The sequence below is a fragment of the Oncorhynchus kisutch genome, linkage group LG15 (assembly GCF_002021735.2).
Source record: "Oncorhynchus kisutch isolate 150728-3 linkage group LG15, Okis_V2, whole genome shotgun sequence".
NCBI lineage: Eukaryota > Metazoa > Chordata > Actinopteri > Salmoniformes > Salmonidae > Oncorhynchus > Oncorhynchus kisutch.
In genome coordinates, this window is record NC_034188.2 from 23367640 (window position 1) to 23380777 (window position 13138).

Sequence of the window (13138 nt, forward strand, 5' to 3'; positions counted from 1 at the left end):
CGACAAAGAGAAGAGAGAGAGAGACACTTTGACCCCCTCTATAGGCTCTTCTCCATTGCTCTAAATCACAGTGACATGGCAGGCAATGACTGCTTTCTGAAGGTACCTACCAATACAAATAGTGTAGGCGTGGCAATGACTGCTTTCTGAAGGTACCTACCAATACAAATAGTGTAGGCGTGGCAATGGATGGCTGAACCTAGAAAGAGTGGGAGGGAATTGGGTAAAGATTGAAACGCTCTCGGTCAATCTTCTGTGATGTTTCTATGCTCCCATCAAACCCTCTCTAACCTTCTCTCCTCCTGTAACACTCTCGGTCAATCTTCTGTGATGTTTCTATGTTCCCATCAAACCCTCTCTAACCTTCTCTCCTCCTGTAACACTCTCGGTCAATCTTCTGTGATGTTTCTATGCTCCCATCAAACCCTCTCTAACCTTCTCTCCTCCTGTAACACTCTCGGTCAATCTTCTGTGATGTTTCTATGCTCCCATCAAACCCTCTCTAACCTTCTCTCCTCCTGTAACACTCTCGGTCAATCTTCTGTGATGTTTCTATGCTCCCCATCAAACCCTCTCTAACCTTCTCTCCTCCTGTAACACTCTCGGTCAATCTTCTGTGATGGTTCTATGTTCCCATCAAACCCTCTCTAACCTTCTCTCCTCCTGTAACACTCTCGGTCAATCTTCTGTGATGTTTCTATGCTCCCATCAAACCCTCTCTAACCTTCTCTCCTCCTGTAACACTCTCGGTCAATCTTCTGTGATGTTTCTATGCTCCCATCAAACCCTCTCTAACCTTCTCTCCTCCTGTAACACTCTCGGTCAATCTTCTGTGATGTTTCTATGCTCCCATCAAACCCTCTCTAACTTTCTCTCCTCCTGTAACACTCTCGGTCAATCTTCTGTGATGTTTCTATGCTCCCATCAAACCCTCTCTAACCTCTCCTCCTGTAACACTCTCGGTCAATCTTCTGTGATGTTTCTATGCTCCCATCAAACCCTCTCTAACCTTCTCTCCTCCTGTAACACTCTCGGTCAATCTTCTGTGATGTTTCTATGCCCCTTCCCCTTTTCCTCTCCCTCCATCTCTTGAATAATGTCAGACGAGTTCCCTTAAACTAATAGAGGGATTATTGTGGAATTTGGTAAAGGGCATGACATGAACACAGTGAGGACCCAGGCATTCATCTGATAGTAATGAGGCCTCTACCCTGCTACCTCCTCCTCTCCCTCCCTATTCTCTCCAGATTAGGTCTGGACAGATGAGTGGTTCACCCCCCACCTTTCCATCACTTGACCAGCACACCCTCATCCACTCTCATTTCTCCTTCCTGTTTTTCTCACCGCTCTCTCCTCTCCCCTCTCACCAGCAGCCCTTCATTCCCACGTGAACTCATCTCCTCCTCCATCTATTCTCATCTTCTCCTAGCTGTGCTCTCTCCTGTCTCCCCTCTCCTGTCTACCTTCTCCAGTCTCTTCCCTCCTCCCATCTTCTGTCTACATTTTCCTGTCTCCTCTCTATCTCCTGTCTCTTGTCTACATTCTCCTGTCTATCTCCTGTCTCCCCTTTATCTCATGTCTCCTCTATATCTCCTGTCTCCTCTCTACATTTTCCTGTCTCCTGTCTATCTCCTGTCTCTTGTCTATCTCTTGTCTATCTTCTGTCTATCTCCTGTCTCTTGTCTATCTCTTGTCTATCTCCTGTCTATCTCCTGTCTCTTGTCTGTCTCCTGTCTATCTCCTGTCTCCTGTCTATCTCCTGTCTCCTCTCTACATTTTCCTGTCTCCTGTCTATCTCCTGTCTCTTGTCTATCTCCTGTCTCTTGTCTGTCTCCTGTCCCCTGTCTATCTCCTGTCTCCGGTCTATCTCCTGTCTCCTGTCTCCTGTCTATCTCCTGTCTCCTGTCTATCTCCTGTCTCCTCTCTACATTTTCCTGTCTCTTGTCTAGCTCCTGTCTCCTGTCTATCTCCTGTCTCCTCTCTACATTTTCCTGTCTCTTGTCTATCTCCTGTCTCCTGTCTATCTCCTGTCTCCTCTCTACATTTTCCTGTCTCTTGTCTATCTCCTGTCTCCTCTCTACATTTTCCGGTCTCCTGTCTCCTCTCTACATTTTCCTGTCTCCTGTCTATCTCCTGTCTCTTGTCTATCTCCTGTCTGTCTCCTTTCTATCTCTATCTCCTGTCTCCTGTCTATCTTCTGCCTCCTGTTTACATTCTCCTCTCTATCTCCTGCCTCCTGCCTACATTCTCCTGTCTCCTCTCTATCTCCTGCCTCCTGTCTACATTCTCCTGTCTCCTCTCTATCTCCTGCCTCCTGCCTACATTCTCCTGTCTCCTCTCTATCTCCTGTCTCTTCTCTATCTCCTGCCTCCTGTCTACATTCTCCTGTCTCCTCTCTATCTCATGCCTCCTGTCTCCTCTCCACATTCTCCTGTCTCCTCTCTATCTCTTGCCTCCTGTCTACATTGTCCTGTCTCCTCTCTATCTCCTGTCTCCTCTCTCCAGCTCCAGATGTTAAAGGTTAATTCCGCCACTTTTCAACCTGCTATTCATTATCTTCAGCACCATACCTAATATTGAATTGCACCCTCCACTTTTGCTCTCAGTCTCGATTAATCGGGGCATGGAGCATCGGGGCATGGCTCCTCTGGAGCGAGAGGGACAGAGAGAGAGAGAGAGAGAAGGAGAGACAGAGAGAGACAGACACAGAGAGAGAGAGAGAGGGAGAGAGAGGGAGAGACAGACACAGACACAGAGAGAGAGAGAGGGAGAGGGAGGGAGAGACAGACACAGACACAGAGAGAGAGAGAGAGGGAGAGGGAGGGAGAGACACAGACACAGACACAGAGAGAGAGAGAGGGAGGAAGAGACACAGACAGAGACACAGAGAGAGAGAGGGAGGGAGAGACACAGACACAGAGAGAGAGAGAGGGAGAGAGAGAGACAGACACAGAGAGAGAGGGAGAGACACAGACACAGAGAGAAGAGAGAGAGACAGACACAGAGAGAGAGGGAGAGACACAGACACAGAGAGAGAGGGAGAGACACAGACACAGAAACAGAGAGAGAGAGAGAGGGAGAGGGAGGGAGAGACATAGAGAGATAATGCATGCAGAGCAGAATTAGGCCGATACCCACTAATTATCAAAATCCAGAAAATAGCTATTAAATTCTACAACCACCTAAAAGGAAGCGATTCCCAAACCTTCCATAATAAAGCCATCACCTACAGAGAAATGAACCTGGAAAAGAGTCCCCTAAGCAAGCTGGTCCTGGGGTTCTGTTCACAAACACAAACACACCCCACAGAGCCCCAGGACAGCAGCACAATTAGACCCAACCAAATCATGAGAAAACAGAAAGATAATTACTTGACACATTGGAAAGAATTAACAAAAAAACAGAGCAAACTAGAATGCTATTTGACCCTAAACAGAGAGTACACAGTGGCAGAATACCTGTCCACTGTGACTGACCTAAACTTAAGGAAAGCTTTGACTATGTACAGACTTAGTGAGCATAGCCTTGCTATTGAGAAAGGCCGCCGTAAGCAGACATGGCTCTCAAGAGAAGACAGGCTATGTGCACACTGCCCACAAAATGAGGTGGAAACTGAGCTGCACTTCCTAACCTCCTGTCCAACGTATGACCATATTAGAGATACATATTTCCCTCAGATTACACAGATCCACAAAGAATTCGAAAACAAATCCAATTTTGATAAACTCCCATATCTACTGGGGGAAATTCCACAGTGTGCCATCACAGCAGCAAGATTTGTGACCTGTTGCCACAAGAAAAGGGCAACCAGTGATGAACAAACACCATTGTAAATACAACCCATATTTATGCTTATTTATTTTCCCTTGTGTTCTTTAACCATTTGTACATTGTTACAACACTGTATATATATATATATATATGTATAATATGACATTTGTAATGTCTTTATTGTTTTGAAATGTCTGTATGTGTAATGTTGACTGTTAATTTTGATTGTTTATTTCACTTTTGTATATTATCTACCTCACTTGCTTTGGCAATGTTAACACATGTTTCCCATGCCAATAAAGCCCCTTGAATTGAATTGAATTGAGAGAGACAAACAGACACAGACAGAGAGAGAGAGAGAGAGAGAGAGAGAGAGAGAGAGAGAGAGAGAGAGAGAGAGAGTCACACACAGACACAGAGGGAGAGAGAGGGAGAGACAGAGAGAGAGACCCAAACACAGACAGAGAGAGAGTCACACACAGACACAGAGGGAGAGAGAGAGAGAGAGATAGAGAGAGAGAGAGAGAGTCACACACAGACACAGAGTGAGAGAGCGGGAGAGACAGAGAGAGAGACACAGACACAGACACAGAGAGAGAGGGAGAGACACAGACACAGAAACAGAGAGAGAGAGAGAGAGAGAGAGAGAGAGAGAGAGAGAGAGTCACACACAGACACAGAGGGAGAGGGAGGGGGAGAGAGGAAGCCAGAGTTCCCACCACACAGCTGGCTCCCCTCCCATGGATATGAGAAGGAGGGAGTAAGGGCAGATGGTGCCCAACTGTCTCTATGGCTATCAACCAGACTACGGCTTTGCTTCATGTCACAGAGACGGATTGATCACACTGGAGACTGGCACATTATTCTACAATGTTTTCATGTAAGATATACACTGAGTATACCAAACATTAAGAACACCCTCCTAATATTGAGTGCACCCCCCCCCCCTCTTCTGCCCTCAGAACAGCCTCAATTCATCAGGACATGGACTCTACAAGGTGTAAAAAGCATTCCACAGGAATTCTGGCCCATGTTGACAACAATGCTTCCCACAATGCTTCCTTTGGCTGGTGGACCATTCTTGATACACACGGGAAACTGTTGAGCATTAAAAACCCAGCAGCATTGCAGTTCTTGACACAATCCGGTGCACCTGGCACCTACTACCAAAAGCCATTGAAAGGCACTTAAATATTTTGTCTTGCTCATTCACCCTCTGAGTGGCATACATAAAATCCATCTCTCAATTGCCTCAAGGTTTAAAAATGATTCTTTAATCTGTCTCCTCCGCTTCATCTACACTGATTGAAGTGGATTTAACAAGTGACATCAATAAGGGATCCTATATTTCACCTATATCATGGAAAGTGCACGTGTCCATAAGATTTTGTACACTCACCATTTTCTATGATCTGTGGTTAAAAAGATAAGCATTTTTTTTAGGACCGTTCTTATCTGTGAGAGTAGGATTAAAGGTAAGAAAAACAATGATTTAAAAAAATCTGCATTGAGGTTCTAGCCAGAGGGAGGGTATTTTCTCCTAACCACGAATCTCATAGGGTTTGAAAATTGTGTGTGTGCATGTGTAACGTGATAGCGGTATGTCCTCCCACAGTTCAGGCTGCGGTGCTGCAGGGCAGGGGGACCTGCCGGCAGTCATAAGGAACTGCAGGAGTGGAAACATTCCCCCACCCTGCTCCCACCCCGCTCCCGCTCCCACCCCGCTCCCGCCCTGCTCCCACCCCGCTCCCACCCCGCTCCCACCCTGCTCCCACCCTACTCCCGGCCTGCTCCCGCCCTGCTCACACCCCGCTCCCGCCCAGCTCCCCCCCGTTCCCTGCCCCTCCTGCCCCACTCCCACCCTGCTTCCACCCCGCTCCTGGCCCCTCCTGCACCACTCCTGCCCCACTCCCATCCTGCTCCCACCCTGCCCCCGGCCCCTCCTGCACCACTCCTGCCCTGCTCCCGGGCCCTCCTGCCCCACTCCCACACTGCTCCCACCCCGCTCCCGGCCCCTCCAGCCCTACCCCCGGCCCCTCTGGCACCACTCCTGCCCTGCTTCCACCCCGCTCCCGGGGTGGAAGCCATGACGCATCAGACAGACTTGGGCTGGGGTTGGAGCTGAGGGAGGATCAGGTGAATATGATTTCAAATCACCCTCTCTCCCCTGCTCTGTTATGGCTGACTGGTTCAAATTACAGCCACTCTCCTTCCCCATCCTCACAAGTCCCAAGGAGTGCTATGGCTGATATAACCCCTAGTGCAACACTAACTCGATTCGCAGAGTTCCCATGATGACCCCTCCACTGTTTTCTCACCTCCATTACCCCATTATAATGTTGTTTAATCTGTGTGTGTGCTGACCTGTAGACAGTGGTCAGCGGGTAGTTAGCGATGTCGTAGATTATGCGTATGTGTCCCTGGTACAGCTCCAGGGCTAGAGGATCATGGTCCTCCTTGTAGAGCAGGATACCGTTGTCCTTATCTGTAGCCACCTAGAGAGAGAGAGAGAGAGAGAGAGAGAGAGAGAGAGAGAGAGAGAGGCAGTAATGTTGACAAACAGCTCCATACTTTTTATAACTTTCTGGTTGTTAAGAGTGAGATTACAATATTAAATTAGCAACAAATATATAGGTAATCAAATTGTACAGTTGAAGATCAACACTGGAGGAAAAGATTGACAGCTTACTAGCTAGCTCCAACTGTTTACTTGTGTTAACCTTAGCAAGATGGCCACTGAGGCAGTGCTAGGAGCAGCAGAGACTAAGAGACTTTCCCCCCCTTTTTTGAATTTCCAGCAGAAATCAAATCTGAGAAGGGAAGAATCAATTTTGAACACAGAATTCAGAGGAAGAACCCGGAAACTTTGTTTGCCGACTGCTCACACAACAGGACTGTTACAAACCTGTTATTTTACACTAACGTGACCAGATTTCTGAAATGAAAACCAGGGACATTTCCAGTTCGGCGGTCAATATATAATTAAAATATCCGATGTTATTATCTATGAAATAAAAAAGGGGGACAATTCCGGTTTCATGTATTTAGTCTGACAGGCTGTGATAGAGAAAACAACTATATTACAGAAACACTACAGACAAGACAGAACTGTCTGATCTGAACAGCCGTTCAGTGGTCCTGTAGTCTGGGTAGAATAAGAGCAGAAGAGGACATGAGCAAAATGTAAAAAACAGGCAATAGTATATGTGAAATACTTAACATAATAAAGAAATAAGATGCTGATGAGATTGGTAACTACATAATATACTTATACCAACCTAATCTGTATATTTCTCAGAAGAATGTATCTTCATCAGGATTGCTCTGTCTTTGGCAAGCTTCTCCATGAAGTTTATCTTCACAATAAGCATGGCCTTGATGGTAGGAACAGTGAACCAATTTCTTGCTGCTGTCCATAGTAGATCATTCATTTGGGAGAACACTCTCTCGACTGGTGCATTACTTCCAGGTAAGCACATGACAACAGATGCTAATCTAGCCAGGTTAGTGTGTGGGATGTCGTTCTCTTTGAAGTGGGTAACCACCGTGCCCCATCTCTGACTAATGTCTCAGATGATTTCCATTCTTCAAGTCATCCCCCCTTTTAGGAACTCTTGCAGGCCAGTAACCTCGTCAAACAATGCATTCTCATTGATGGTCACATTGGGGCATTATTCCTGTAGTGTGCCTGCTGCCTTCTGGATCACTTCACGCTGAGGTTGCCTTTTTAAAAGGAGACCATGTAAATCTTTTAGATTATCGGTGTGCTTTCCCCATGCTTGCAAGTAGTTCACAGCCGTAGTGAAGAATGATTGGGATGTTTTGAGAAAGCTCTCTTTAGACATGGCTCCCTTTTCCTCTAGTTCTCTCAGAAGTCCTCTGACCAAAACTGAATGAAGTTGTCATCACGTCTTGCAGTGAATTTTGCCTCAATATTTCTCAGAATTGCAGCTGACTCCACATACATTTTCAGCACTCTTTCTAGAGCAGGGAGCTTGGATATCCAGCGAACATTGCTGTGTCCTAAAATGTTATGGTACTCCTGGCCAACAAACTCACAAAAGCTCTTCAGTCTTTCTGCTCTTGACGGTGAAAATATTTAAATTTCCAAATATCTTTGTGAGCAGGTACTCAACATCATATCCAAAGCTGTTCTGGCCGTGTTATGAATGATGTGGGAAGGACAACCTAAGCCAATCACCTCCTGCTGCAGAGCATTTTTAACTTTGGTATGGACATTGAGAATAGGCTCCCCAGCCTATTCAGTCCTACAAAGGTGGTATTTGTGTTGTCGGCAGAGAATGGCACAACTTTGTTTTCCAGGTAAAATGTTGTGATGACCACAGTAGGGATGTTTGTCAAGTCTCTAAAGGACGTGACACTTGGTAGATATACACCCCATACCGCACTGGACTGAGGACCACCCAGAGACCCCGACCAGACCACTGCACCACCAAGGAGCCCCAGGCCCCTTCAATACCCGACCAGACCAGCACACCCCACAGGCCCCACCCACCACCAGAGCATCACCCCCTCTATCGGCGCAGCCGGACTGGACCAGGCCCAGCCTACTACCCCACACCAGACCAGAGAGACAGTCCCCCAGACCTGCCCCCGCTCCATCTACAGGGCCCAACAGCAGGTCCAGCGCAGCTACGCGGACACCCTCAGACAACAGGAAAACTCACAGACTGTGTGAAATGAAACAGCTCCTCCAATACATCGGCACTAAACTGTACTAAATGCACACACACACAAAGGCTATTGTATTAAACGTTTACTTGTTCAATGATTAGGAAAAAGAGAACTCATGTTTGCTGTTATGCTGTTCATCTCACTCTGAACAACTTACTAGTTAGTAATTACTGTATTTCTGACTGTGCTGTTTCTCACTCTGAACAATTTAGTAGTTAGTAATTACTGTATGTCTGACTGCAGTTCATCTCACTCAGAACAATTTAGTAGTTAGTAGTTACTGTATTTCTGACTGCTGTTCATCTCACTCTTAACAATTTAGTAGTTTGTAGTTACTCCATTTCGGACTGTGCTGTTTATCTCACTGTTACCAACTTAGTAGTTATTGTATTTCTGAATGTTACTGTTATTGTCTTTATACTAACTGATAGCGACATGAACTCTCTATCAGTTAGCATGTGGAACTTTCAGGGCCTAAACTCATCAACCTTTGGACTGAAGAGTTTAGCACTTAAAGATATTGACATCATCATTCTGCAGGAGACATGGTGTAACACGGAACCCAAACCAGCTGCGCGCGTGCGCCATCGTGTGCTTTCGTGCATAAATGTATTTTGTCCCCCCAATGACATTAATTTGGGGACAGGTCGAAAAGCATTAAACATGTATGGCAATTTAGCTAGTTAGCTTTTACTTGCTAGCTAATTTGTCCTATTTAGCTAGCTTGCTGTTGCTGTTCCTCGGATGGGGCCACAGTGTCTCCTGACCCCTCCTGTCTCAGCCTCCAGTATTTATGCTGCAGTAGTTTATGTGTCGGGGGGCTGGGGTCAGTTTGTTATATCTGGAGTACTTCTCCTGTCCTATTCGGTGTCCTGTGTGAATCTAAGTGTGCGCTCTCTAATTCTCTCCTTCTCTCTTTCTTTCTCTCTCTCGGAGGACCTGAGCCCTAGGACCATGCCCCAGGACTACCTGACATGATGACTCCTTGCTGTCCCCAGTCCACCTGGCCATGCTGCTGCTCCAGTTTCAACTTCCACCTGACTGTGCTGCTGCTCCAGTTTCAACTGTTCTGCCTTATTATTATTCGACCATGCTGGTCATTTATGAACATTTGAACATCTTGGCCATGTTCTGTTATAATCTCCACCCGGCACAGCCAGAAGAGGACTGGCCACCCCACATAGCCTGGTTCCTCTCTAGGTTTCTTCCTAGGTATTGGCCTTTCTAGGGAGTTTTTCCTAGCCACCGTGCTTCTACACCTGCATTGCTTGCTGTTTGGGGTTTTAGGCTGGGTTTCTGTACAGCACTTTGAGATATCAGCTGATGTACGAAGGGCTATATAAATAAATTGGATTTGATTTGATTTAGCTAATTTGTCCTGGGATGTAAACATTGAGTTGTTATTTTACCTGAAATGCACAAGGTCCTCTACTCCGACTAATCCACACATAAAACGGCCAACCAAATCGTTTCTAATCATGTCTCCTCCTTCCAGGCTTTTTCATCGTTGAACTTATATGGTGATTGGCATATAAACTTTCATAGTACTACCGGCAAAACAGTTTGTCTTTCAATCACCCACGTGGGTATAACCAATGATGAGATGGCAAGTGGGTACCTGCTTCTATAAACCAATGAGGAGATGGGAGAGGCAGGACTTCAGCGCGATCTGCGTCAGAAATAGAAAGAACTTCTATTTTAGCCGTTGGCAACGCAGACGCTCGTTGGCGCAATAATTGAATAACATGGATTTCTACATTTATTTTGTGATCTGCGACTTGTCCGGTCTGGTCAGCATGTAAGGCAGACATTGTCAATCACTGTTTCACAGGCTACAGAGAGGTAATTGTGCCATCACAGAAACATAGCCCTGTCAATAGAGGCAGAGACTCTGGAGGATTGATCATTTGGTACAAATCCGAACTACAAAATCAAATTGATCCCATAAAAATGGTTAAATATTACATTTGGTTAAAACTGAGAGAAAAATATGTGTTCCTTTGCGCAATATATATCCCCTCCCAGAATCCCCATATCACTCAGAGGAGATATTCCCCACCCTTGAGGAAGAGACATGCCATTTCCAGGCCCAGGGAAATGTGCTCATCTGTGGGGACACAAATACGCGCACAGGAACACTATCTGATCTAACGACCACACGAGGGGACAGCTTTATTACAGCCCATACTGTTTCTAACTGTCTTCATCTCCCCCATAGAAACAACAGCACCATCACAACAGCACCATCAACAAAAACGAAAGGGATCTGTTGCAGCGCTGTCGAAGCCTGCGTTTCTAATGGTAGGGTTACAGGGGGACTCTTTGGGGAGATTCACCTACTGCTCACCTCTTGGCCACAGCACAGTAGGCTATTTCATTACAGACATGGACCCCTTTCTCTCTCAGCTCATTCACCGTCAAGCCACCAACACCTCTGTCTGATCACAGCCAAATGACCTTGTTCCTCAAAAGAACAGACATGGAAATAACCACACGTTCACAGCCCAGTAAGATGTACAACGTCAGAAATTCATACAGATGGGTCCAAAACAGCACAGAAGAATAACAGAAAGCAACCTGTAATCCAAAAATCAAAAAGCTCTTAGATAACTTTCTGCATACCACATCCACTCACAGTAAAGAAAGCATCAATCTAGCAGTAGAAAACATCAACAATATATTCAGGCAAACGGCAAAAGAAGCACAACTGAAATTTATTTTTAATTTTTTTTTGAAAAAGACCACAGATGACAACTGTTTTGATGCAGATTGTAAAATGTATAAGGAAAAAACATATGACACTATCAAACCAAAAGAACAAAGACCCAAACAATGGTGAATTATGCCTTCATTAGTGTGAAACTTTAAAACTCTATAACTTACACTCAGAACCAAAAAAGTCCAGTACAACAGCAAGCAGCTGACACTAAGTCCATAAACAAAAACAACTTCTGGCAAAATTTTAGAAAAAAATTAATACTCGAAACTAGAGGAATTAGCAATACAAAATGGTGACATATAGACAACCCATATTAAAACACTCCATAACACCATTCAAATTGATACAAACACAGAACGACGCCAAATTCATAAGACGTTGAAGAGATTAGAAAAATCTATAAAAGACAATGAAAATCCATTGGACTCCCCAAGTACTGACCAGGAGCTCTATAAGAAACTTCAAGCCCTCACATTTTAAAAAGCATGTGGACCTGATGGCATCCTAATTGAGATACTCAAATTCACTAGTGCACAATTTGGCTATATTAAAACTGTTTAATTTGATCCTGAGTGTAAGTTATTTCCCTGACATCTGGAATCAAGGACTCATAACCCCAAGCTTTAAGAACGGAGACACATTTGACCCTAACAATTACGGAGGCATATGTGTGAACAATAACCTGGGGAAGGTTTTCTGTAGTATTATAAATGTAAATGTTCTAAACTTCCTTAATAAGCACAATATCTTGAGTAAAAGCCAAATTGGATTTATACCAAAACACCACACGACCGATCATATTTACACCCTACACACCCTGATAGATAAACGTGTCCACCAAAATAATACCAAAATGTATGCTTCCTTTATCGACTTCCAAAAAGCATTTGATTCTATTTGTCATACAGGACTGTTCTACAAAGCTATTGAAAGTGGTGTAGGGAGTAAAACATATTTCATATCATTACCAAGCCCTGCAATGCCAAGAGCTGAGCAAAGAATACCCTCATCCAGCCGGTCCTGGGGCTGAATTCACAAACCTGTTCTACTAACACACTGAAGACTCAGGACCAGAACATCCAATCAATCAGAATAAACCAAATTACAACACAGTCAAAACAAAACGACATTGCTTCTTGGCAAACACAAGCACAAAGCAAAATGCAGTGCTATCTGGCCCTAAATCGACAGTACAGTCGTGGCCAAAAGTTTTGAGAATGACACAAATATTAATTTCCACAAAGTTTTGTTAGATGTTACTATGGAATACTGAAGTATAATTACAAGCATTTCATACATGTCAAAGGCTTTTATTGACCATTACATGACGTTGATGCAAAGAGTCAATATTTGCAGTGTTGACCCTTCTTTTTCAAGACCTCTGCAATCCGCACTGGCATGCTGTCAATTAACTTCTGGGCCACATCCTGACTGATGGCAGCCCATTCTTGCATAATCAATGCCTGAAGTTTGTGCTCCATCATGCTGGAAAATACATTGTTTGTTACCAAACTGTTCCTGGATGGTTGGGAGAAGTTGCTCTCTGAGGATGAGTTGGTACCATTCTTTATTCATGGCTGTGTTCTTAGGCAGAATTGTGAGTGAGCCCACTCCCTTGGCTGAGAAGCAACCCCACACATGAATGGTCTCAGGATGCTTTACTTTTGGCATGACACAGGACTGATGGTAGCGCTCACCTTGTCTACGGATGTCCCAAACAATCGGAAAGGGGATTCATCAGAGAAAGTCCTCAGTCCTCAGCAGTCCAATCCCTGTACCTTTTGCAGAATATCAGTCTGTCCCCAATGTTTTTTTCTGGGGAAAAGTGGCTTCTTTGCTGCCCTTCTTGATACCAGACCTTCCTCCAAAATTATTTGCCTCACTGTGCGTGCAGATGCACTCACACCTGCCTGCTGCCAATCCTGAGCAAGCTCTGTACTGGTGGTGCCCCGA

At 45.1% G+C, this 13138-nt stretch overlaps 1 protein-coding gene across 1 annotated transcript in view; it reads right to left on the reverse strand.

The window, feature by feature from the left end:
* slit3 (slit homolog 3 (Drosophila)) overlaps positions 1-13138 on the reverse strand; it is a 386836-nt gene that overhangs the window by 22006 nt on the left and 351692 nt on the right. Inside the window, 1 exon segment of the mRNA XM_031791377.1 lies at positions 6136-6266. Coding sequence (XP_031647237.1) covers positions 6136-6266 — 131 coding nt within the window.